This window comes from Etheostoma spectabile, chromosome 9 (assembly GCF_008692095.1).
Source record: "Etheostoma spectabile isolate EspeVRDwgs_2016 chromosome 9, UIUC_Espe_1.0, whole genome shotgun sequence".
Lineage (NCBI taxonomy): Eukaryota > Metazoa > Chordata > Actinopteri > Perciformes > Percidae > Etheostoma > Etheostoma spectabile.
Genome location: NC_045741.1, coordinates 3104143 through 3130249, shown reverse-complemented (window position 1 = coordinate 3130249; position 26107 = coordinate 3104143). Strand labels below are relative to the sequence as shown.

General features: G+C 41.9%; 3 protein-coding genes and 1 long non-coding RNA gene across 6 annotated transcripts in view; 2 read left to right on the top strand and 2 right to left on the bottom strand.

The window, feature by feature from the left end:
• Positions 1-2102: 2102 nt before the first annotated feature.
• echdc2 (enoyl CoA hydratase domain containing 2) lies at positions 2103-9961 on the top strand. Of its 3 annotated transcripts, XR_004333341.1 has the most exons (12): positions 2103-2442; positions 3461-3528; positions 3654-3741; positions 3846-3932; positions 4055-4147; positions 5763-5819; positions 5918-5980; positions 6093-6217; positions 7810-7860; positions 7932-7979; positions 8130-8283; positions 9921-9961. XR_004333341.1 is itself a non-coding variant. In XM_032525104.1 (11 exons), exons 1-11 carry the CDS (start codon positions 2211-2213, stop codon positions 8205-8207), a joined length of 990 nt encoding a protein of 329 aa, XP_032380995.1. In that variant the 5' UTR covers positions 2104-2210; the 3' UTR covers positions 8208-8818. The 3 variants fall into 3 exon arrangements, 2 of the variants coding, with proteins under 2 accessions (XP_032380996.1, XP_032380995.1); XM_032525104.1 differs by lacking the exon at positions 9921-9961 and having other exon boundaries at positions 2104-2442; positions 8130-8818; XM_032525105.1 differs by lacking the exons at positions 3846-3932; positions 4055-4147; positions 9921-9961 and having other exon boundaries at positions 8130-8818.
• Positions 9962-10307: 346 nt separating this feature from the next.
• On the bottom strand, positions 10308-18262 carry zyg11 (zyg-11 family member, cell cycle regulator). Its single transcript, XM_032525089.1, has 18 exons — positions 17851-18262; positions 17532-17697; positions 15935-16146; positions 15513-15830; positions 15225-15338; positions 14983-15099; positions 14754-14894; positions 14297-14473; positions 13454-13518; positions 13227-13326; positions 13082-13132; positions 12817-12978; positions 12577-12624; positions 12272-12469; positions 12118-12170; positions 11058-11155; positions 10726-10918; positions 10308-10638 (listed from the first exon to the last, which is right to left on the bottom strand). The coding sequence occupies exons 1-18, from the start codon at positions 17872-17874 to the stop codon at positions 10632-10634; spliced, it is 2244 nt and encodes a 747-aa protein (XP_032380980.1). The 5' UTR covers positions 17875-18262; the 3' UTR covers positions 10308-10631.
• LOC116695071 (uncharacterized) overlaps positions 10308-26107 on the bottom strand; it is a 20180-nt gene continuing 4380 nt past the window's right edge. The window contains exon 2 of the long non-coding RNA XR_004333343.1: positions 10308-10601. This is a non-coding gene — a long non-coding RNA (uncharacterized LOC116695071). The remainder of the gene's footprint in view (positions 10602-26107) is intronic.
• Positions 18400-20934, top strand: coa7 (cytochrome c oxidase assembly factor 7). Its single transcript, XM_032525112.1, has 3 exons — positions 18400-18748; positions 18873-19013; positions 20399-20934. The coding sequence occupies exons 1-3, from the start codon at positions 18643-18645 to the stop codon at positions 20842-20844; spliced, it is 693 nt and encodes a 230-aa protein (XP_032381003.1). The 5' UTR covers positions 18400-18642; the 3' UTR covers positions 20845-20934.

Here is a 26107-nt window from a genome sequence, read left to right as displayed (position 1 = left end):
CCATCTTAGCAAGGAGACGTTTCACTGGTTCTTTCCAAGCGGACTGCACTTTTACAGGATAACAGCATCTAGAGATGACAGATCTCTTTCACTCCTTTTTCAGAGCCCATAGCTTATGTATTGCTGTTGGCAAGAACACAAGTTCATGAATGTGGAATGGAGATTAAGACAGAAAACTACTTTTTGCGTTAGTGTTACAGTAAGTCTGTGTCTTAAAACGTGTGAAACAAAGGTACACAAACACACTGTACATGCCCTGAGCACATCACTGGGCTGTCTCGCTCAAGACAGACAGCTCCAGGGACAGGATGCCACTCACTCCCTCTGACTCCCTCTGACTCATGCCCGGCCTCTGGCCCCCGTCACCATACCCAAATTCAACCCGGACCCTTGATGAGGCTGTGGCACTCCATACTGCCTCCTGCTCACGTCACCTCCAGCTTCTGATGGGAGGAGTGGAACCATTTGCTGGAAAAAGATAGTGGGGTGAGTTCATGTCTTTTGGACTACAGTAGTCTCTGTCATTGACACTGTGAGCTGGTAATGAAGAAATCAGCCCATAGTGAAAAGACATAGCTAGAAAAGGCAGCAGAGGAGCAACAAGACAAAGTAAAGGCTTCTCCAATCTACCCTCTGATACGATGCTGACCCCTGCCTGATGGGAGGGGAAATGCTGTGTGGTTGGCATCAGTCTAAGTGGGCCATGTCCAAGATGTCTGTATGTCCAGTGGAAGCCTGGGAATGATGCTATGCAAACTCACTGAAACAAACTGAACTAAACAACTCTTCTCCTTTGTCATTTTGACGATTAAAGGCAAACCCCATCTTGTGTGTGTCTCAGAGTTCCGGCGGTGGTGTGTGCCAATTATGTGCGTCTTGTCCGGGGACAGACCGGTTTTGTTTGTCCCAAGCCATCAGGTTCAGTGTCTGTCACTCAAGCGTCATCCATCATCAGATTTCCATCTCAAGGCACGTACACATGAGCGGAGCAATACACACGCCTGCCAGACATCAAGTCTAAGCTGCCTGTTGGCCTCCAAAGCCGAACCTTAGAAATCCATCAGGTGGCATATCACGTCCCTGCAACAGAATCTGCAGACTAACGCAAATCTGAATGATCTCTCTTTACCTCTCAGATGACCTTGTCAGGTTTTACATTCACATTTAACACATCTCTAGCGGTCTCTTTCTTTCTGTTTTATCCAATCTGTCTTTGATCAAAAGTCAAATCTATGTGGGTAACATATATATGTGATTAGTGTAACTCTATTGAGTCTCTATCGAGTCAATTTTACTTTACCCACTTAACCCTGCCATGACCCAACACCCTGCAGCACACAGCCACCTACACTCAACACTTGCATACTGTATTCATATCTCAGTAACAGATTAATGTGCTTCACTGCCCAGACACTTGCATCCATGTCAATTAGGAAGAATAATCAAAGCCAGACAGCAATGAAAATGTGCTCGATGTGGCAGAAGGGGAGACATCTGATCAATGCAAATGTAATCTGATGTATTTGAATGCTAAAATAACTTTGTTTTATTTCATAAATGGTCAATTTCTATAACAATGTCTGGACCACATGCACCTTGGAGACACCCACACACACCCACACACACACCCACACACGCCTGGCTCTCTCAGCTCAGAATGTTGTGCCATCAGTCAGAGCTACTGTCTCACTGCATAACCTGTAAAGACATTCTAAATAATGCATGGTCAGACTAGACATGGGCAGCCTGACGGAAAACCTTACCTCAACAACTGGCTTTGTTTGGCCAAAGACTGGATACTCCAGAGACATGACTGGAGGACAGTGTGTGTGTAGAATGGTGATGTAACAAACAACAAACTTTTAAATTTTCACTTTGAGTCATGCTGAGGAAGGTCTGGCAATGCCAGACTATGCTGAGTGAAAAAGTGACTGGTATCAGGTAGGAAAAATCCTGACACCAAAGTCACTTCAACATTTCAGGCACACATTATAAATTGCCAGAATAATATCTTGTTTTAGCTCCGTGGTGTGGTACACTGCCTTGTATCAACCTGTTATCAGCTGTTATCAGCACTGCGGCTTTGAAAAGGAAGGTCAGGACTCAGGAACAGCCAAGTCCCTCCTCTTTCAGGAAGAAAACCAAACCTGCACCAAATATCCCGCATCTCTTCCTGCTTCTACAAAGCGAGTAAACAGGCTCCAACCAGCATGGCAACTCTCCTTCGCAGACTGCCAGGGCCCATGTGTTCACCGAGGCGGTGGCAGGGAGTGATTCTGCAGGAAACGCGGGGCGGAACTTCCCATCGCGTCCCCCGGAACGGACGGGGACTGCTGCCCGGTGGCGGTCGCCCTCTGACGGCGTACAGCCGCGGGCAGCACACGGCGCCAGGTCCAGAGACGTTAGAGGTGGACATAAAGCGGCTCGAGGGGGAAGACAATGGTAATGGTCACAACGACAAACTCGCCCCTCTGGAAACACACACATTCAGTGTTTGACAGCTGCTTTCAGCCATGTGAGGCTCCAGTAAAGCCTGTGTCTCCTGCAGGCTGAACGCCACAAATGTTAGACTTGCTCACTTGCTGAAGAACAGGTTACATTCCTTCAAGTTCTGGTGTTTATGGAAAGTATTAAAATGGCGGGTGTTATTGAGGGAACTTGGTTTAAATCTGCGGGGAAGTCCTGTAGCCTAACATCAGGAGATTCTACAAATTATTTTCTGTACAGTTTCAATTTTCCTCTCATGAAGAGGAAATTAGTTGAGTAAGTCGAGTTTCTTTTTCTGAGCTGAAAAAACACCATCAAAACAGAACATTTCTTGGAAATGCTGGGACTTTATGGAAGCCCATTCTTGCCAATGTACCTAAATAAATACACAAAACATGACATACATGCAAAATGATCTAATATAAAGGGATGAGTTAAGTCAGTTTTTTTTCTTCAGAAAGGTATGCAAAAACTAAAATGATTCATTTGATTGATTCGTCTTTTGACGATATTCTCAATGAGTGAATTACTCGTCAGAAAATAGTAAAAACATATCTTGCTCACATCAATTTCCTAGAGTCTTTCCAAAACCCCAAAGATATTCAATCATTTACTAGACAGGCAGGATGTAAATATGATTAATTCATTATCAGAATTGTACCCCGTTATTTTGATGTCAGTAGATTATTAACAAATTGACCAATGTTTTACAAATTTAATCAATTATAATTGCGTCTTTTTAAATCATAATCATACAATATGTTATTTATTTTCTTTAAGTTATTGCTAATTGCGATCACACTGTGCTTACATCAGTATTTGATGAACCCACAGTTTTGGCATTCAAAAAACAGTCAATCCATTAAATAAAAATGAAAAACCATTTGTTGCTGCTCTCTCTCTCTCTCTCTCTCTCTCTCTCTGTCTCCCTCTGTCTCCCTCTCACCATCCTGTTGCCTTCTCCCTTTCTCAGGGATAGTAGAGGTGTTGATGTGCCGACACAAGGCAAAAAACGCTCTGGGCCATATGTTTGTCTCACAGGTGTGTAGACATGTACATCACTCACTCAATCACTCACTCACTCACTCACTCACTCACTCACTCACTCACTCACTCACTCACTCACTCACTCCCACTGACTGAGGCCCTGTGTCCCGTGTGTGCAGATGAGGGAGCTGGTGTTAACTCTGTCCAATGACTCGGCAGCTCATGTGGTTGTCTTCAGGAGTTTAGTGCCGGGGGTCTTCTGTGCAGGTACGTGTTGTTTGGAGCGTCTGAAACCGGACATGCCTCTGGATATGGTGTCAAAGCCTGTCTTAATGATATGCAATGGTGTGTGTGTGTGTGTGTTATCACAGGTGCCGACCTGAAAGAGAGAGCTCAGATGAACCACCGTCAGTCTGATCTGTTTGTTCACAGCCTGCGATCTCTCATGACTCAGATAGGTAAGAAAGAGAGCCTGGAATGTTGAGAGTGAGCGTTTTTCTCCCAATAGTCAGGCCCTGAAAGTCGACATTATGCATATGCATTTGTGAACCTTCCTTTCTTAATTGTAATGCCCTGGCAGCATCGTTGCCCATGCCGACCATCGCGGCGATGGACGGCGTTGCCCTGGGAGGCGGTCTGGAGCTGGCCTTGGCCTGTGACCTCCGCACCGCTGGTGAGTGACCTCTGAACCTTCGCCCACCAGCTCTGAACTGAATGAGTCTGCGTCATGCTCAAGGACATTTCATATTCTTCAGGGGATGTTGATTGTGTATGATAGGGGATATCATGTTCTCTTTACAGCTTTCACCAGTCCAGTCATATCAGATCAGTAGTTGAGTCCCAACTGGGAAGTAGAAGATAGCAGCATCCACTTAAGATCATCTTTCTAGATTGACAACTCTCTCATACCGTCAGTGTAGATTAGAGCAGTGGATCTTACAGTATTGTGAAATACTATGAAATAAAAGGTTTTTCAAAGTTCTCGCAGCTCTATAGCCCTATGATGATGGGAGTAGGCATTACTTGGTTATAAAGGGTCAGGACAGAATCTTCTATCTTTGCCTTTTATTCAGATTTTTGCCATTTTATTGACGAACCAATAATTCATTAAAAGGAAAAAATAATCATTGTATTAAATGATAATAAAAATAATTTGATTTGTTACTCTTGTTACTATACTAGGTTAGTCTATATCGACAGTCATTTTGGGAAACGTCCTCCGAGCTAGAATCGACAATCAAATTATATCCAGCCTTTTTTTTTTTAAAGTAAAATTTTCATCACACACTAAACAGCCATTTTAATTCCAGAGCGTGCCTCCCTACGTATGTTCCACCAAAACAGTTCCCTCCCGTTGCTCCGTTAGTGATTAGTGCCGCATCACGATTGTGATTGGTTTAAAGAATACAGATAAGAAGACAATAACCCAGAGCACGTTTTTCTCCTATCCCAGAATGTTGCGTGGGCTCGCCGGAAGGTCTGACAATGCGAGACTACTATTAAGTAAACATCTCAACTCAATTTTGGAGAGTTTCAAGATTTCCTTTGGTTAGAAAACTCAGGAAATGTGTGTAAATGATGCACAAGACATCTAGAGTATTCCAGGCTTGAAAGTCTTCCATATTCAAATTATTAACTTTTGTGTAAAGATCACATATTGTATTAAGAGCTGGAACAAGCCTGGACCAAATATACTGTATATGATACTGGCAAACTTTGGAAAACGATGCTTTTTACACACCAAAAGCTACTTCATGGAAAATAAAAAGTAAAACTGGATGTTAAGGGGTTAAGATTTTTTAAAGCTTTTTCTATTTCAAACAACAAAAATAGAAATCCACATTAAAACCCCATAGCGGTCATGCTAAAAACAAGCGTGTTGTTGTACCTGTTCACCCAGTATTAATCATCGGCTGCTGAGCTCAGGGACTAATGAAAGCTGGTGAGGCCAGACACATCTGCCCAGCTGTTCATGGAGGTGACTTTAAAGGTGATTGGTTAAATTGGTCGTGGCAGCTCGGTGATTGGCTGAGCGCTAATGAGCTATGTGAGCAGGTGTTTGCATCTGTTGCTCTGACAGAGGCATCAGTCAGACTTTACGCCCTCGCCCTCAGCAGTACAGACCTTCAACTGTCCTCTCTGTGTGTGTGTGTGTGTGTGTGTGTGTGTGTGTGTGTGGTGTGTGTGTGTGTGTGTGTGTGTGTGTGTGTGTGTGTGTGGTGTGTGTGTGTGGGTGTGTGTGTGTGTGTGTGTGTGTTGTGTGTGGTGTGTGTGTGTGTTTGTTTCAGCCTATTCTGCACAGATGGGTCTGATTGAGACGACACGGGGGCTGCTTCCAGGGGCGGGTAAGACAAAAAGAGAATGACATTGCAAAATATTGAATGTCTTGGTATAGAGACAAAGCCGCTGTGAGAAGTTGACCTGGAAGTGGTTTGTCCTGCAGGGGGCAGTCAGCGGTTGCCGCGGACGGTCGGCATCACTCTGGCCAAAGAGCTCATCTTCACAGGTGGTGTTACAGGAATGCTGACATGTTGCTGCACACACGGGATGCTTATCGTGTATAACACACTCTCTCTCTCTGTCTGTCTGTGTGTGTGTGTGTGTGTGTCTGTTACCAGGTAAGCGTGTGGGAGGTCAGGCAGCTCTGGAGATGGGGCTTGTAAATAGAGCTGTAGAGCAGAACCAGACAGGAGACGCAGCCTACAGAGAGGCATCCAGCCTGGCCAGAGAGATACTGCCACAGGTTAGCAAACAAACACACTTTTTCACTCAGATACTGATGCATGCCTCCTCCTCCAGGCAGGCACCTGCTCTCTCACCGCCTCCTCCTCCTTGCTTCTCTCTCTTTTCATCCACCCATCTTCTCTGACTCCTTGCATTCTGTCTTTATCTCTTCTTTATGTGTCCCCCCCCCCATCCACGCCTCCTTCTCTCCAGGCCTCTGTTGCTCCATATTTCTTTCACTCCAGTTCATATGCCCGCAGTTGGCAGAGATAGAGTGGCAGTAGAGTAGAGGAATGGACCACAAATAGCACTACACACACGCACACGTAAAAGTATTCGGATCCTGTACTTAAGTAAAAATACTCACTCCACACTGTAAAAACACTCTTGTTACAAAAAAAGTCCTGCATAGAAAATCTTATGTAAGTATCATCAGGAAAATGTAGAAAAAAATCCTATTATTCCTTCTATTTTGTCTGCTTTTTCATCACTAAATTCACTTTTGAGACTTTTTTATGCGTGAAATCAACTGTGCAAAGTTTGAATATGGGCAGTTTTATGAAAACTGATGGCCAATTGCACATTTGCTCCGATGTTGTCGGACTTGGGAAGCTCCAGTGTGACGTGGAGGCCAGGATCGCTCGCTCGTCGGGCGACCAGTGATGCTCTCAGACCCCGCTGTCAGCTGGAGCTCTCTCCATAGACTCACGGACATGTTACGTTACGCCCGCAATCTCTTGTGGAGCGTTTTAACTCCGGAAGGCAGATAACCACAGGTTGCCGTTTATCTTATAATGGATCATTGTGTTTTGTTATTTAAACAAAGGACTGAGGAAATAAACTTGATTTAACTTTCGCTTTTCTCTGGGTTCCCTGATGATAACACTGAATTTTAAACATCAAATTTTGAAGCTGAAATTGGCCTGTTGAATTTGAAAATATATTATAATACATATGTAAAATATATACATTGCATTTTGCATCTGAATTTGGTATATTGAATGTGTTTTACGTTGAATTTTTGATTCTGACTGAACTGTATGAAAATAAAAAAAATAAAGGTGAAAATTAGTTTAGTAAAATTTGACAAGTAAAATTCAGAGGCAAAAATTCAGATACAGTACATAATTTCAGTGCATAATTATGTAGTGCTAGAAATTCAATGGCTTTTTAAATTTCAGAATCCGATTTACTTCCATAGGCTTCTTGGTCCCTCCCCCCCACATTTTATAAGTCAAGGGAAGTAGCCTCTGCATCCGAATGTTTAAATGCTTGGAGTCCCTACAGTTGAATTTGGATTCCAGATTTTCAGTAACTTTAATAGTTCAGAGAATTTGCAAATTTATGGTCTTTAAAGTTTCTTTTACCTATCTAAAGTAACTTTAGAATCATTACCCACTCTTCTTAGCGACATAGATTAGATCCTGTACACATCACTTATTTAAAATAAATATTGTGTAAAAGGAATCACCTTTTATATATGTTGTTTCTTGTCTTGGTTAGTCCTCTATTTTTGTGCTGGGTATATTTTAACTTTCATGGTGACGGCTGTCAGTAAGATGATGTAGTATTGATACCGTCAGAGTCTTAACTTTTTCATTTGTGGCCCAGGCTCCTATCGCTGTGCGGCTGGCAAAAGAGGCAATAAACCGAGGCATCGAGGTACATTGGAATTCATAGATTTTTATCTTCATACATCAGGGATGGTAGTGACTAAAATCTATCTCTTCCAGGTTGACATGAGTTCAGCAATGGCAATAGAAAGGATGTGTTACGCTCGGGTAAGACTTCCAGTACTTATTTGATGTTTTGAAAATACTACACCTTTGCACATGATTGTTGCGAGTCAGAAGTGAGTGACTCTCTGATGCTTGTGAAACCCTCGGCGGCTGTCTGCAGTCACTCCGCTGTAACCCTTACTGTGTTTTCAGGTCATCCCCACACGGGACAGACAGGAGGGAATGGCTGCCTTCATAGAGAAGAGACCCCCGCACTACATTGGGGAATAAACTCCTCTTCACGATTGTATTTCTCTCTCACGGACACACTCTCTCCATAACCTTGTCTGATATTCAATTAACAGCCGTTGTGTGTGTGTGTGTGTGCACAGCCCAGCCAGTTATCAATACATTAGTTAGGGTCAGGATGAGTTGTGTATCATTTGACGTTCAGAATGAGATCAAAACTGTGGCACAAAAGTATGTTGATTATTGAACTTGTGAATCTTATATTTGAAATAAAAAAGTCAACCGTCATCTCCAGTTTATGGGAATGTACATTCTTTATTTCCAAACTATCAGCAGCAACATGCCCCAGTCATGGCAGACATACACAGCATCTTGACTTTTTGTATCTTCCACCTTTTTTTTTTTAAACTCTTGTAATAATTAAACTGGCCTTTCTACTAAACAATCCCAACACATCAGGAGCAACAGAAAAAACTAACTGATTCTGTGTTCTCTGCTGCTCTTTGCCCTCCCATAAACTGATGAGATCAGCTCAGGACACGTGCGTAATTAGCAAGCTTATACAACAACTGATTTACAGAAAACAAGGCCAAAATTCACTGAGCAGATGAGGTGATAGGTGTTTTGCTGACAGCTGTTATAGGGTACCAGATCATAGCCTAATATATTCTTTGCCATGAAAATATCATCTATACAAGTCCTCTGACCTGTCACTGTCATTCCTACTTAAGCCAAAATCCACTTTGCCTCAAATGTTGTATAAGGGGTTTGACAGAAGTTTGTAACGCAACATTAGTTTTGATTGCATAGTATATGATGATGGGCCCATGATGGGAATCAAGACCTCCAATGAAAAAAGGAGAATGTGGGCATCTGGCATCTGCATCTGCTACAGCAAATGGAGGCTTCTCTGGACAGTAGAAGAGTATCTAATAAAATGGCATCCTGGAGGAGACTAATGTCACACAGCCAGTCATTTCAGTACAGTAACATAGTCTATATTTCTAATAGCATCCCCACTTTCTCCAGGTAAACAGCGTTTCTTTTCTCACTTTGTTCTATAATCATAATTCTCAGATAAACTATAGAACATAGATTATAATAAGTTCCATGCAGCCAGATCCAACCAGTCCTGAACAAACATTTACTTTTTCTATCCATTTCTATTATGTACAAATTACATACACTCTTAAGCTGCAGCTATTTGTACAGACGCACAGGACATACACACATGCTCACACCAAAGTGCTGTCTGTGTCTTTAAGACGCAGTGGAAAGCACAGCGAACATACCAATATATACATACAGGGTTCTCGAAGAGGAAACCGCTGTGACACAAAATACATGTACAACCATCATGAATATACTGACCCCATCATTATTGCAACATGTGTTCAAAGTGGACACAATTGATGGTATCATTTGAAATGATTCTACTCTGGATCTTGATCACAGCACTGCTGGTTTTGCCACTGAACGTTTAGGAAAAGAAAAATGCAATGGAGCTTCTCAAAGAGACATAACCTCTCCAAAAATGTAGGTTTTTATCTTTTAATGTTCGGGACATTCAAACCCCACTGAACACACCCTAGGCAAGTGTCCTGTCACATCAAATTAAAGCTAGCTTTTAGCTGATATAAGACTAAATAAAGAGAGCAACAGCAGTATTGAGGACCCAGAGGCGTTAAGCAGCCATTCCTAAAATGAACAGTACAAGCATTTAGACAAACTCCGGCATGCTTGGGCTCACAGAAGTGTGTGTGTGTGTGTGTGTGTGTGTGTGTGTGTGTGTGTGTGTGTGTCTAAAGAGCTTAATTGACCAATTCAGACAGCCAGAGAGCCCTCAGTAACATACAGGAGCCCCAAGATGTCTACCATAGAAATATAACGAGAGTAGAACAGACATTGAACGGTTTGCCGTGGTCTTTGGACTAGTTGAACGTTCTATTTCTGTTGAAATAGAATGAGGAAGCCCGCTCCAGTCACAGTTCTTTGCAATGGCAATGGCCGTCGCTGCTAAGTTCATTTGAATGCCCGTTCTACTCTCATTCTATTTCACTGGTATCGCCCTCAGCGGAGCTTCTGGGGGTTCAATCCCAAACTGAGTTTTGTGTGTGTGTGCACTGACCATTTTTTCTTTTCTTTTTTAGGTACGAAAATCATTAACATGCTGATGTCAGACTATTGAGCGAGAACAGACACAAACCTCAAGTGGAGATTTAAGCTTCACTAACCAACAGTTCTTATACTTAAATTTTTTTTATCACAACATTAGCACACACAGAAATATTTCAGTTTTGAAACAAACAAAGAAAATAAATAGATTTAGTGTGTGTGCAAAGAAATGCGTAGTCTCCATCCTTTAAAGTTTACTTTCCTGGGATTCTTGATAAAATGTGTGTTAGTGCGTGGGGTATGCACACACACAACACACACCTAATCCCCTCTGTGGTGGGTTGGGGAGCCTCATTTTCTGAAAGAGAAAATGTAAAAAGAATGAAAAGCCTCCAGCCATTGTGAGACCGACGTAACAAATGACCACTAGTGTACGAGTCTTTACCTCGGTGAGGTTTTTGTGGCAGCAGCCGGTGACTTGTGTGCAGGCTGGCCAGTGCGGGCTCTGTGGCGCTGCAGGCTCTCCAGAATGCTCTTAGCCAACAGTTTGACGTCTTTGTGGGTCTGTGGGTGTGTATGAACCAGCTCCAGTTGCTGCAGGCCGCCCTCCTCCAACAACATGCTGCAGTAGCGAGCGGCTGCAAATACACGGGGTGAATACAACATGGGTTGGTGAATGAGTAACTGCCTGCACAGATTTCAGTAAATTATTTGTGAATGAGCTCAGTCATAAAACTAGAACAACAAAGGGTTCCGTATGTGCATGTAATGTCTCACCGTTCTTGCTGCAGACATGCTGCATGGCCCAGGCCGCCCACAGCTGGACCCCGGGGGTGTGAAAGCACTCCAGTAGGGGAAAGAAGGGGTTAAATGACCTAACGAATGAGAGACAAAAAGAATATATGTAATATAATAATTATGTAATGTTATAATGTAATACAAATATATATTTAGTATGTACTAATGTACTTGTGTCACATGTTCATGTTTTGACGTGTCTCTTAGGGGTGTGAATCTTCACTGGTCTCACAATTCAAATTGATTACAATTATCCTGTCAACGATTCAATATGGTTTGAGATCACGATGCGTCACTTTCTCAATATTATATATTGCTACACATGGTTTTCATCAAGAAAATTCAAGCGGTCAGATATACAGTACATAAACTCCCCATTTTAACCCAAACCGGTTGTCAGACACCGCCTACCGAGAGCCTGGGTCTGTCTGAGGTTTCTGCTTAAGAGGGAGTTTTTCCTCGCCACTGTGTCACTAAATGCTTGCTCTGGAGGAAACCACTAGAACTGTTGGGTCCTTGTAAATTATGGAGTGTGGTCTAGACCTACTCTATCTGTAAAGTGTCTTGAGATAACTCGTTATGAATTGATACTATAAATAAAATTGAATTGACATTTTTTAATTGTACCTCCTTATAAAAAAGAATCGTCCTGAATGGAGCGGAATTTGAACACAGCAGACAAAAGGCGAGAACAAAACAGCAGTGAGCGGAAAATCAACAATTTCCGATTATGATCTGTCAGAATCGTCCAGGTCCACACTGCAATGCAACGATTACTTGTAACGCCCCTAGTGTCTCTATAGCTTTAAAGAAAGGTATGTACGCTCAATATAAAAGAACAGTCTTAGAGAATTGTTTTTCAAAGCACTCTGTATGAAAATTAACTTTTACAGACCTGAACTGTGGGTAAAACATCCTGAATTTGTTTCACAGCCACTGACAAATCAGGTTATAACATATGTGCAATATATAGGCCTACTTGCTTTGATGCAATGGGTTTTTCTGCTTTATGAATACTGTAGAAAAATCTGCATCTCACCTGTAGGCCACCATTTCACACTCAGGCGCGGGCCACTTCATAATGACATCATGCTGGAGAGTGACACAAATGCAAAATAAGATTCACTTAACCTTTTTAAAATAACTGTGTGTAAGTATCTGTGTGTTTATGAGTCGTTTCTGCTGATTCCTACCAGTTGTTCCAGCAGTGAGGATCGAAGCTTGGGGCTGAGCGTCCAGGCTTCCTCTCCTCGGGACGTCAGATGTGCAAGGATGCCCGCGGCGAAGTAGCTGACCTCCACCTCTGGGCTGTGCAACAGGGTGCTGATGTGGTCCAAGAACCCCTGCACCATCAGCTCCACATGCAGCTCCCCGACCTCTGCTATGTTGTTCTACACAGCAACAAGGTGAAAAAGGAAATAATGGGTCTTTTAATATTTGTAAATGTATTCAACTTCCCGTTTTTTTCTAAACGGTAATAAGACAGATGTAAACTCACCAGCAGACCGAGAACCTTCTGCTGAATAGAGGACTCTTTGGGGAAGGACTGCATGGGAACAAAACAACGTTGAGTCAGCCCGCACCAAAAGCACATACATACATACATACATACATACATACATACATACATACATACATACTTCTACAGAGTACTTGTGTGTGTATGTGATGATTAACTAGTATGGTAATCTGGTCTATGTTGTTGTTCATTTACATGTTGACCCTTCTGTGTTCCTACCTCTAGAACTTTAATGAACAGGTCCAGGCCCTGGTTCTCAATAAAATGGCGGCAGGTTGTTGGCGACTCATCAGTGAGGTTCCAGAGTGCACTCAGTGTAAATTTGAGAGTGGCGTCCACCACGCCCTGAGTAGCCTTCTGGTGCACAATGTGGAGCAGTTGCTGGAAAGGGAGGGGGGGGGGGCATGTTAGCAATAAAGGTGTGCCTTTTCTTTGGTAAATTATCAAAAGGCGGAAGAGAAAAGAGCGGGAGTGAGAGCCCTACCTTCACTATGAACAGCTCTGCTCCCAGCTGAGCCGTCTGCTCTGTGGACAACTGGAAAAAGCAAACGTCTCTGCGTTGAGGAATAGCACTACTAATGTGCCAAGAATGCATTCATAACGTAATATTTATAGAACGCAACATATACCTTTGCAGCCAGTATGGAAATGATAGCCACAGCCATCCTCTGCATGTTCTGGTCTTCATGGTTGCAGAGCCACTGCATCACTAGTTTGGCAGCTTCAAACCTTGCAAACAAAGAAAGAAAAAAAAAAAACCTGAACACCTTTGACAGATTTTTTTTTTTTATGTTTCCAGCTGTGCTTCCACTAACCCACATTTACTGCTTCAATCTTTTATATTTTCATTTCTCACCTGTTGAATGGAACCTCCTGCAAAATGCGATCGCTGCACAGAGACAGCAGGCAATTCTTCTGCAGCTTTAGACAGAGAAATCAAAGCAGCCGTCATTGACCTCACACAATCTGTTATCTTTTCTCTTCTTATCACCGGGTTCTACTATACAGGCCCAGTAAAATGCGTCTACGAAGTATTATCATGTCTGAGTTGGTACTCTGGGTTTGTAATTGGGAAAATGTTTTTATGGTTTTATGAAAATAAAGAGGCGTGGTTTACGTCATAGGTTGTGTCCCTGTGTGACTAAACTATCTGGGTCACAGAACACGGATACTTTATTTTGTTTAATAAAAGTAATAAATGAATCACTATTTTTTCCAATTTGACTGAGAGACAATTATATTGTTAATCACAATTATTTCTGAGACAATTAATTGCGCAGCAAAATTTTGAATTGCTACTTAGAACGCTGGTATCGGGAAGTACTGGAGTTTATGCACCGATCCGATACCACGTAATAAAGACAAAGAATAAAAATTGACGTTAAAATACTATATTTACATTCTTTTTCAGTTATAACTGACTGTCAAACTGGATAAAAAAAGAAAGGTTATTGTTTGTGTTTGTTCATGTTTCACAAAGAGTTTAAACTGAGCCAGACGGACAACAAAGATAGAAATCATATCACATCCGTACAGGGATAGTAGTATACAGCTAATATAATAAAATGTATGAAACACTGGTATCGGACCAGTACTCTGTATCGGCCAATACGCAAGTTCAGGTATCAGAATCTGTATCGGGAAGCAAAGAAAGGTATCGGGCCATCTCTAGTTGTTACAGCTCTAGGCGTGACGCTACCTGTTGGTGGTTGGGGAACATCCTCATGGCCTCCAGTAGCAGCTGAGTGACGGTGCTCAGCAGTCGCACTGGCATTCCTGCTGCCAGGTCCTGCTTCGTCAGGTTGAACACACAGGCACTGGCTGCCAGCTGGACATTCAGAGTCGCAGGGTGATTCTTCATACCCAACACTACCAGCTACAAAATACAAGAGAAGGAATTAAGATTATTTTAAGTGAGACAGATGAGAAACTCAAAGTGTACAGACATGGAGTCGGGGTTGTAGGGCTTTGACATAATATTCTTAAAAAAGGAAACTTGACGCTCCATCGCTTATCAGATAAATCTGGTTAGGATCTGAAGCATGATCAAACTGTTTAATATGATAATCTACATATTTTCTTAGAGATAAAGGGGAAAAAATCTTAAGGAAATGAGGACAATTACTGATTTTCAAAGTAGAATACTGCGGGCTCACCTTGAGGATGTCGGGCCTTGGTTTCTCCATGACGTGGGTCAGGCCGAACAGATGAAACAGAGCTTCTCTCACAAAACCTTCCCTCTCACTGTAGCGACGCAAGGCCTCACAGATCTGTGTCTCGTTGGCTTCTCCTGTTACCTGTTTACACAGAAAAGACAGTTTACTGTAGCAAACCTGGATTTCTACGCACAGTGTTGTCCGTGTTAAAGTGCACATCTATAGCTACCTTTAGATTTCCTTCTCCAGAGAGAAAGTCTGAAAATCCAGCATCTGTGGCCAGAAGTCCCACAAAGGTCATCCCTGGTCTCTTCTCAACAAATGCCTTGATGGCTGCATCAGTCACCTGCAATGTTCACACATGTGAGAAATGAAAACTTTGCTCTAAAGCCTGCTAATTTCTTTGTGTAGATAGATATATAGATAGATAGATAGACAGATAGATAGACAGATCAACATAAAAACACACACCTGTTTCCTTCCTGACACATCCAGGGAAACCAGAGCAGGAAGGATTCCTGGCTGTCCAAGCAGTTGACGAGCCACATCAGAGGTAAACTGCTTATCATCACTGATGTCCAAGTGCTGCATGAGTTATGTTTCACACAAACAAACAATAGCATTTTTAGTAAAAAAACAACAACAAACAAGCTGTGGCTGGTGAAATCAGAGAGAAAGTGCTCTTCACAGCACAAATTGATCAAATAAAAACAGGTTTAACAGTAGACACGCAGTGTAAAACGTCATCCTTCTACTAACCTGCAATACATCCAACTGGCCTATGACTCCCAGCAGCTGAGCAGTGCTCATCTCCAGCCTTTTCAGCTGGTGCAGTGTTAGTGAGCGCAGCCGCTCCTTCAGGCCCAGCAGTGGGCTCAGGTTGGTAACTGAAGTGTTGGAGAGATCGAGGCTCTCCAGCCGAGGCAGGGAACACACGTCCACAAGCCCGGAGTCGTAGAAATCTACGTTGGCTAGAGAGAGGGAGCGGAGGCCCTGGAGGGAGCTGAAGGGATACAGGATCGGTTCCTCCAGAGAGGACATGGTGAGACCTGTTAAGACAAGTCGCTGGAGGGACTCCTGTAACGTGTTTGAGGGGGAATGTTTATTTTATTATCAAGTAGGAAAGGGTGGTTCGACATATTTTGTTTTTATTCACACAAGTTGACATTTGCTCACTTTACCTGACAATATTTATTGGTGGCTAGTCCCTGTAGAATATCAGGAATAGTGAGGTCTGCATTGACCCGAGCAGCATCCAGCTCCAACAGTCTGTGAGGGCAGAGGGCTTTCTGAAAGGCCTCTGCAGAGATACGTGCTGTACGGATGCAGGCTCGTCTCAGCCGCAGGTATTGACAGTGCCGAAATACACCCACTGTGCTGTCATTCAACAGACCTGTAATGGAATGAACGCTATTCAAGTATAATCTTTGGGTTCATGCACAACTGATCAGAACAACTTGCACAATACTGCCTTCATTTACCAATTGAAGGGTTTGGATTTAGGCGACAGATAGTACGCGTTGCCATAGGGGTGGGAAAGAAAAATCAATATAGCATAGTATCGAGATATTTTCAGTGGCAATACTGTATTGATACACAGGCGCAAAGCATCGATATTTTATTATATACGTTTTAGTCAGTTTGTCTGCTTTACAAACAATCCCAATTTGCAGCAATAAAACTGAAGTGATATGAAACCACCACAAACCGAGAAATGTATCTTTTTAGATAAAACAAATGTTAACAAAGTTTCCTTTTGGGGACATCAATTGAAACTGGGAAAAATAGAAGTTGGAAAAAAAGGTTATAAATTGCAATATATCGCAGATTATTGCAATATGTTTAAAATCGCAATAATATCGTATTGTGGCATAAGAATCATGATGATATCGTATCGGGTGGCGTGAGTCCCACCCCTACATTGCCAGACCTTCCTCCACAGCACTGCGCAGGAAGGTCTGGCTAGTCCACACAGCATTCTGGGACGGACAAAAAAAACATTCTCTTGTTTATAGGTATTTCTTTAAACCAATCACAATCGTCTTAGGGGTCCGGAGTAGTGCCTCTGCCAAATAGCCTCGGTAAGGAGGTGAAATGGCCATTGACATACACTACCGGTCAAAAGTTTGGGGTCACTTACAAATTTCTATTCCCCTCCATTATAGACATAATACCAGCTGATCTGAGTGGGTGGCTGATCTTTGATGCAATATCTACATTGCCCATTATTACCAACCATTCATTCAATCATCCAAAGGCACATTATGTTTACTAATCTGATATCATTTTAAAAAACTAACTAGAAAAACACTGGCAAACCTATTTGCAATTATGTCAGCACATAATGTAATCTGAAAACTGCTGCCCTGGTTAAAAAAACAATGCAACTGATCTCAGATGGGATTCTGTCTATAATGGAGTGCAATGGAAATTTCTAAATGACCCCAAACTTTTGACCGGTAGTGTAGACTAGGTGACAGACAACATCCTTAAGTGGTTTAGGGTTGTTCTTTAGGGTATAAAATAAGCTGTGAAAGGTCAACAAGGAGATGTATGGAAGTTAAGAGTTTTTGTTTTTATCAAGTAATGATTGTATTTAAATGTTCAACATGTGATTTAAAGGGATAGTTTGCCTTCCTTCAAGTGAAGTTGTATGAGGTAGCCTACTTCTCAATAGTCAGCGTATTGTAAAAAAACAACAACTACATTCTAGATGTCAACGGTAGGCTCAGAAATCACCAACTCTGTTCAGGAGTGTCCTTAAAGGTCCAGGTTTACCTTCGGTAGCCATCTTGGCCAGCAGCTGGTCTGCTAGCTCCTGTGGGAAGAGTACAGCCTCTCTGAAGCACAGGGAGCCATCAGGGCGCTTCACACAGAAACACTCCAGATGCTGGCTCACATGAGTCAAGCACAGGTCTGTCAGAGCCGGTGGAGATGTCTCATCCTGAAAACATAAAAGGGAATGGGTTTTTTTTTATGTAGATGCAATTAATGTTACGTCAATGTGTTGATATACAATTTTTGAAGTAATGCGGCTTAATGACTCAGCACACAAAGATACGTCACACAATTACCTGAAGGCGAAACTGAAACTCACCGTGTTTAGGAAACTACAGGCCATGGTTAAAAAAAAAGAGACTAGCTTATGTAACCGAGACTGGTGTCTTTTCCACCACGGAAAAGGGAAAGCTTTGCTTGCTAGCCGACGAGCGGCTCCGTTTTTAGCCGTTTCAGTTTGCAGGGTTCACCTGTCTGAGTGCTTGGCGACGTGCTAGCCTGCTTGACAACACCGTGACGTTACCTATGGAAGAGGAGCGAGCACCGACGACGATAGCGACGAACCAGCTAGCTCACTTCTTGTCTCTTCTGTTGTGGAAACTCGCTCTCCATGTTAAAATGCGGGAAGCTGTCTGATTTGGTGCAATTCATATTTAAAAAATCTCGACTAATCACTTTAGCGACCGGAGCTGCGAATTGCAAAGCTAGTATGGGAATGTCTGAATATTTTCACAGCCCGCAGACAGTAAACAAAGGTCACAGCACTGGAAGTACATTAGCAATGGGGCTGGACTACGGAAGCCTGGAGAGGGTTACGAAACCAGGAAAAGCTCATCAGAGACCCCATGCATGCAGAAGACACGCATGACCATGCTTTTCTTTTGTTTTATAGGGGATAGTATTTTATAATTAATTATAGTGCTCTTTAAGAACAACTTAACGGTTGACGGTAGTCATATATTGAGCTTTTTATTGTAAGGAAACGCTTTTTTAACATCGCTCACTAACTTACTCACCAAGGTCACTGACGTTACCAGTGCATGTACTGGGAGCTAATCCGTCAGCACATGCGGTTATAGTAACGTTAGAAGCCTCAAGTGCAGATAAAAATATGGCCGGACTTATAAACTTTGAAGATGAGAATGAAGTGAAGCAGTTTTTGGACAATTTGGGAGTGGAGTACAGTTTCCAATGCTACAAAGAAAAGGATCCTGAAGGTAAACAGATCAGTGGTGCTGAAGCACTGGACACCAGCTAGAGATGGACCGAGATGGACATGTAATGCCAGATGTGTCAGTGATGTTTGCCTCACCATTTATGCTTGTACCATGTTCTTCTTAGGATGCCAAAGGCTCTCAGACTACTTGGAAGGGGTGAAGAAAAACTATGAATCTGCAGCTCAAGTGCTCAAACATAACTGTGAAACGAATGGACATGGAGAGAGCTGCTATAAACTGGGGGCGTACCATGTCACAGGCAAAGGTAAAACAGCCATGTGGTTCAGGCCTATTGGACCATTGTATGCATGTATGTACAGTGGCTAGAATAGGTTTACACACGCATACTAAAGTTGATTAAAAAGAGGAAAAAAAACAAAATGTATTTTGGAAATTGATCTAATGCCTTAATTCAAAGGATTTTGGAAAATCCAACCTTTTAAGGACACCAATTTAATGTATTGTAAATAAATAAATGTTCCTCCTTAAAATACAGGGGGCATAAGTAGTTGGCAGGGTTTTATTTCAGCTAGCGTAATAGCTGGTTTGATTTGCTTTTAGAGATGATATTATGGAAAGTTCCCCATGCCTATCTGTATGGTGAAGGGTATGTGATTATGTGGAGGGGGGGGGGTCCCAAAGGCCAAGGGAGCTTTATCAGGATGCATAGTATCCTGGATCCATAAAATAACTGGCTTTTAAAAATAAAAATCTGCCTGCCTCTATGGGAATTTAACATAGGCCGTATATTCTTATGTCCTCTGTATTTTAAGGAAGAACATTCATTTATTTACAGTAAATTATTCATTCACAAAGAAAATTAGTGTGCTTAAAAGGTTGGATTTTCTTAATTTTTTTGAATTAAGATAAATTTCCCAAAAATGTTTTTTATTCCTTTTTTTAATCAACTTTAGCTTGGGTGCGTAAACTTATTTGTGTGTGTGTGTGTGTGTGTGTATAGGAGTTGCTAGTGTTCAAGCAAAGTACAATGTACATTTTAATTGACTACATATACAGTATTATATTACATATTTATAGCTGTATTGCAGTCACTAGTTACATTGCATGATAACGTCTTACAAGCAAAATATATTAAACAAAATTAATTAGTTACTGCACCACCTACTACAAATAAATTAGTGTTCGTTAGTTTAAATGAATAACTGGTTAATTGATTGTCAAAACATTAATACAAATTCAATAGATACAATGTCAAAATGCAAACAATCTGCTGTTTAATAATATTAAATGTTCACTTTTCTTTTTCATATGATTGTAAATGCAATGCCTTTGGAGTTTTACTATTGGGTCAGACTAAAAAAAGCAACTTTAAGGCAAAGGTTTGGGGTCTTGTAAATTGTGATGGGCACTTTGTCTAATTTCTTTTGACATTTTGTAGACGAAGCATTCAAAAAAAGATTTAAAAAAAATAAATACATATGAACACATTAATATTTAATTCTTAAAATTAAGGTGACTTTGGGTCCTTGAAAAGCGGTATATAAATTAAATGTATTATTATTAAAATCAGTACTTCTAACAGTACTTCCAATTAGTTTAATGGAAGTACTGTTTAAATGTAATGGTATGTCTACACATGGTAAAAAAAAGATATGCATTCAAATGAGTAATTTGAATTCTTCCCACCAGGTGGAGTGACTGAGTGTCTGAAAACAGCCTACTCCTGCTTTATGCGATCCTGCAATGCCAACGGAAAGAAGTCTATAGATGCCTGCCATAATGTTGGTCTGTTAGCCCATGATGGACGGGTTAATGAAGAAGGACCCGACGTCACAATAGCTCAGCAGTACTATGAGAAGGCCTGCGCCGGTGGCTTCGCTCCTTCCTGCTTTAACCTTAGTGCTTTGTTCATTCAGGGCAATTCCAAAGGACTGCCACCCGATATGAATCAAGCTTTGAAGTACGCTAACAGGGCTTGTGAGCTGGGACATGTGTGGGGCTGTGCCAATGCAAGTCGTATGTATAAACTTGGGGATGGCACAGAGAAGGATGACAAGAAAGCAGAGGAGCTGAAGAATCGAGCGAAGGAGCTGCATGGTTTAGAGAAAGAAAGGCAGCTCAAATTTGGGGAATGAATGTCACACTTGATTAAATTATCATTGTTTTTGGTTTGTCCATACATCTGATGTTCGGTCAGGTTGTTCGTGGGGACAAGTATATGTGTGAAAAAAACAAAACCTGGGCAAGGGTTTAAAGGTAGGAAATTATATGTTCTTTAAAAAAAGAATGGCTATGAATGTGTATGTAGACAGTCAAATTCTGGGAGCAGTATTACTTGGCTGATCTGTTGGGAGATATCAGCCAAATGTATAGATAGAAATGTAATGCAATAAAAAGGAATTGTAATTCATGTACAGTAGTTGATTATTAATAGATTGGATACTACTTTATTCATCCCACAATGGTATAATAATAATAATAATAATACATTTAAAATAACATGTGAAAATGATTAAGCAAAAGCTTATAGGGTAAGCATGAAGTTAGTATAATCAGATCAACTTGTCATGTCATCAACCTTCATAAAATACTATGTATAATAAATAGCTAGTGTGTGTGTTATTAGTATGGCATAATGGCACCACATTTAATTTAATTTGAACAAACCTTGACCAGACATGACAAATGTGAAGCCATTAAATTGTAAAAGTTTGAGCACTTGACTAAAACAGTAAATGGCTAAATGTAATTTAAACATGAAAACTTAATTTGTATTGAGAATTTGAGATGTCCTAAAAACCGCATGCGATACTGGACGGTTTTACAGTCACTGGTGCGGGCACAACTGGGGTTGGGCCACAAGAGGGAGTCAGAATCAAAGACATGGACGTTAAGCCCTTTTCAAATCTCACACTGACAGCGCGCTTTATCCTGAAGTCCTTTATATGGACGGGGTGCTACTCATCGGTCAATATGCGTTTTAATATACATTCAACCCACACTGTATCAGCTACATGTATATCATGTAGGCTCTGGCAAAACATAGTCTCTGTCGGAACAAAACTACCCCGGTGTGATGAGAATGGATGCGACTGGTCCGCTTGCGCGCTAGCTCCGCCCGTGTGTCTCCTCAGCCCTCATTCAAAACAGAACACAGCTGTTGCGAGGCGCAACGTCGTGTCCTGTACGTTAGCCCACAAACTGTTAGCTGTCTGCTGCTGTGTTCTGTTGGTTTCTGATATAGCTAGCTACCCACTGGAATATCAGAAGAAGAAAGAAGAAAACGGCGCACTTCGGTGAGTTAAATAACAATGTGAGGCAAAGTTTGTTATCGTTTGCACCATCCTTTACAAAATCCATCCCCAGCCGCCGAGTTAGCTAGCTAACGTAACCTCGAGCCCCACAAACGGTTTGGATGTGTTTGTTTTTATATGCAGGATGCTCCGTTATCAAAGTAAATCGGCATCCATCAAGAGGAGGGGACAAGGACATGCGAGACAAACTACTTGTTCAGGGGTTTCTAATGCAGAATATCTGTTGCTGGTGGCCGAGGTTTATTTTAGCCATTATCTTGTTTTCTTCTTCACCCACGTGAGTAGCAGAACCGAGGAGTTTGATGTATGCTAATAAATCATGCGCTCCCTCACTAAGCTAAGTTAGCTAACGAATCAAGCTAGCTAGAATTGCAACACGCTAATATGGAAACCGTTGGGAAAAGAGTGGTGAGAGTCAGTGAGTTAGCAATTTGGAATTCCTCCCTTGCAGTCACATTGTTCAGTTTAGTCGGTTCACAGTTCGCTTCTGTTTCGGGGGACTTTATCTCCTGTTTGAGCCATACCAACTGCAGGCGCTCTGCTGTGGATAGCTCATTGGCGCTGGACCCCTGCGCACACACTGCACAGTTGTCCTCCGGGGAGTGCTTTGGGTGTGGCGTGGGTTCACCCACGAACAATACTGTTGTACAGTCATAGCCTATCTTGTCTTAGCCGTAGCACATGTCGGTTATAGGAAAAGCACTAAAGACGAGTCGTGAGTGTATTTTGACTCTGGGAAAGGGTGACCAACGCTTGTCGAACTCTATGCCGTGGAATCATTTAAAAGAGGGAAACTTTCAGAGCACACACTAAACGGGGTCTTTCTAAGTTCACCGTCTACCTCCTATAATTGTAATATCATTTGTTGATCAATAATTCCAGTTTAAATAAATTAGTGATCATCAGTTCCAAAAAGTATATACAGACCCAACATTTGTCAGTCTTAAGGCTGTCTGTCAGATGTTGTATCACAGCTGAAATGAAGGTATGTTGACACATCCAATGTCAAAATAATAGTGGTGGTCTGATAACAGTGGTCAGTTTACCATGTTCTCATAATCTGCATTTCTAAAACTTGAAAATACTTGAACTTGAGAGCTGTCTGACTAAACCAAATTTGATCTATCATTGTTCCCTAATGTGTGAGGTCAGGGATATCCACAGATATGTTCATGTTCTGGGAGCATACACACTTGAGTAGGCCAGCTCTATTAGCTGTCAAGCAGAATTAGTTCTAAGCTGAATTCAGGCCTTTTTTTTTCCCTTTCTCGCTATTAGGCCGCCCTTATTCTTAAACAAAGCCTCCCTCAATCCTCCCATCTAACACACTCTTTGTCAGTGTCCTGTGTGACATTGCTGCTGCTCACCCCTTGCTCCCCATTTTAAAAGACATTAAGGAGTGCTCCATATGGATATTTGGTGTGGTCGTGTTGAGCTGCTGTTCTCAACACTTACCATATGACCCACAGGTCATGGGTTCAGACTCATGCCTGGCATGCCTTTTACAGTGCCGTGGTGTCATTTTGTGCAGTTAAGACTGAAACAATCTCCTTGGCTTCAGCTGTCTTGTTAAACAGTAAAGTGGATGCATTATCTATTTATCCTTTCGATAAGTTGCCGACATGCTAGTTCTGAAAGCATTGTTTGATTGAGTGGTCAGATAGAAACAGACCAAACGGGGAGATGAAACCTAATTATTTCCAAATGCAGGATGTCCTGTGTTATCCACATGTAGTAAAAGGAATCTGTGTGGAGTTCCTTTTTGTTTTTTGATGTAAGCTAAACTCATGAGAAAGCTGCAATTTGGTAAATATCACCAGTGAAAGTTTCACCTACAGGACAGTGGACAGTGCTGTGTACACCTGAAACATTTACTCTAGTTGTCTGAGTACTACGGTTTAGGTTTTAATCCAATAGAAAATGGTTGATTCAGTATTCTACCAGTGTAGGTCTAAAGCAACACAAGGCCCAACTGTACGCCTGTTTACAAAATGCTGCATTGATTTGTCATTGTGTGTTTTGGGGTTCATCCTGTTCTTTGCCTCTCTCCCTGAATGTAAACAAAAAGCTTTCCGTTGCATAACTGTTGCTTGCCAACAGAAACAGGGTGATCGCCTGGAGGATATGCCGAAGCACCGTTGGTTAGTGCGCTGTTCTTATTTTATATATTACATCACTTTGAGTATAACACAATTATCTATGGCTTAATGCTTTGTCTTTGCAAGGCTGTGTACGCCAACAGTATTTCATTGAAACATTTGGTTATGTTGCAACCAGAGGGAGAACATCATTCGGAGGATACACCTTCATAGATGCTTTCTATTTTGTGTGTGTGTGTGTGTGTGTGTGTGTGTGTGTGTTAGAAATCGTCCCTCGGTCACTTTACATAGCACCTTCACCTTCTGGGATAAGCTAATCCCAGACATGCCGCGTGTACGTGGGCCCATCTGTTGAGCACTGTGCTACGGCTGCTCTGTCCAAGGCCTACAAATGTGATTAGTTAGAGATTATGTGTGTGTGTGTGTGTGTGTGTGTGTGTGTGTGTGTGTGTGTGTGTGTGTATGTGTGTAAGAAAACTCCCTTCTTAGCATCAGAGCTGTGTGTTTACAAGAGAAAGGGATAAAACACTATGGCTTTTGCGTCATCAAGTTCAATCCCGGGCCTTCTCATGCTCTGTTCAGCATTGCATCATGTTCAATCACTCCACAGTTTATGTGAAATCTTCCTGTTTGTGTGGAGCAAGAGTCTAGCTTTCTATTTGACTTCCCTCCTAGTAGCCTCTTTCTGAGTGCTATACATATTCTAGAGGCCTTTTGGTCTGCGTCAAGCTTTTTCTCTGTGTGACCTCCAACCAGAGCTGTTGCTCAGTTGCCAGGGTAACTTAATGCGTGCGTCTGGCACATCCATTCAGCACAGATGGAACTCACGTCATGTCGTCACGCTCCTCCTCTTATGCCTTCCCAGCCTTGCTTCTTTCACACCAAGTGCTAATATAAAAAAAAAAGCTAGCTATCTTTGTTCATTTTCCACTCTGGTTTTCATGTCGACACCCCAAAGTCAGCCAACGTCTCTGTTACTATTGGGGTTAATGTACAAGTCTCTGCGCTTGGCAAGTTGTTTTGTAACACTGATTGTGTGTTATAATAAAGACCTTTTTATATATGAGGTGTTTGTAATGTTGCTGGCAGTTGGTGAAGTGGGTGTTGTAGATGTGAGCTTGGCGAGCACCTGACTAGCTGACCGTGTGTATACGTGTGAAAAGGAAGATAAAAAACTAAAGGATCATGCACGGGCCGGGCACTCGCTCCAGAGTTCTCGGAGACACTACATTTCACTGCGTATATTGAGCAGTGTGCCTTATTGTTGTTGTACACAGCATTCGAGGAAGTTGTGCAAAACGGCCCCTGGTTTTTGTTATGAGTGTATTTGCCATGTGGTTCCTGCTGTGTTGTAATCACAGCTCTTGTTTAGGAGAAATAGAGGCCAGAGGCCTGTACTACGAATCAAGCTCAACATGCCCTGGATTTCTTTCGGTTACTCTGCTTCACTAACCCTAACAACCGCGGTCCAGCATAAGCCTAGTCACGACGCTGGTTAACAGCTAGTTCAATCAACCCAGGGTTTCCCAATCTAGAGACGTGCGTTCACATTAAAGAGGCGGAGTTTGCACAGCGTGACCAATTGCAAACTTCTACCAGAGTTGCAAATTTTACATCAAAAGAGCAAACTATAATTCTCCATAAATATGAAGAACCCATACAGGGTTTTACAGGCAAAACGCATTAATTAAATTTTATTAATAGTATAACAAGAGTTATCTCGAGATACTTTACAGATAGAGTAGGTCTAGAACACACTCCATAATTTACATTACATTTGCATTACAGTTGCTGCTTCCAAAAACAGGACAAAAAGCTGGCAAAAAAACGCTGACGCTTTAAATGCATAAATCACAACGCTTATCAATATCACTATCAAATAGAGATGTTCCGATACCAGTATCAGTATTGCCTCCGATACTGCCTAAAACGCTGGTATCGGGAAGTACTGGCGTTTAAACACCGATCCAATACCACGTAAAAAA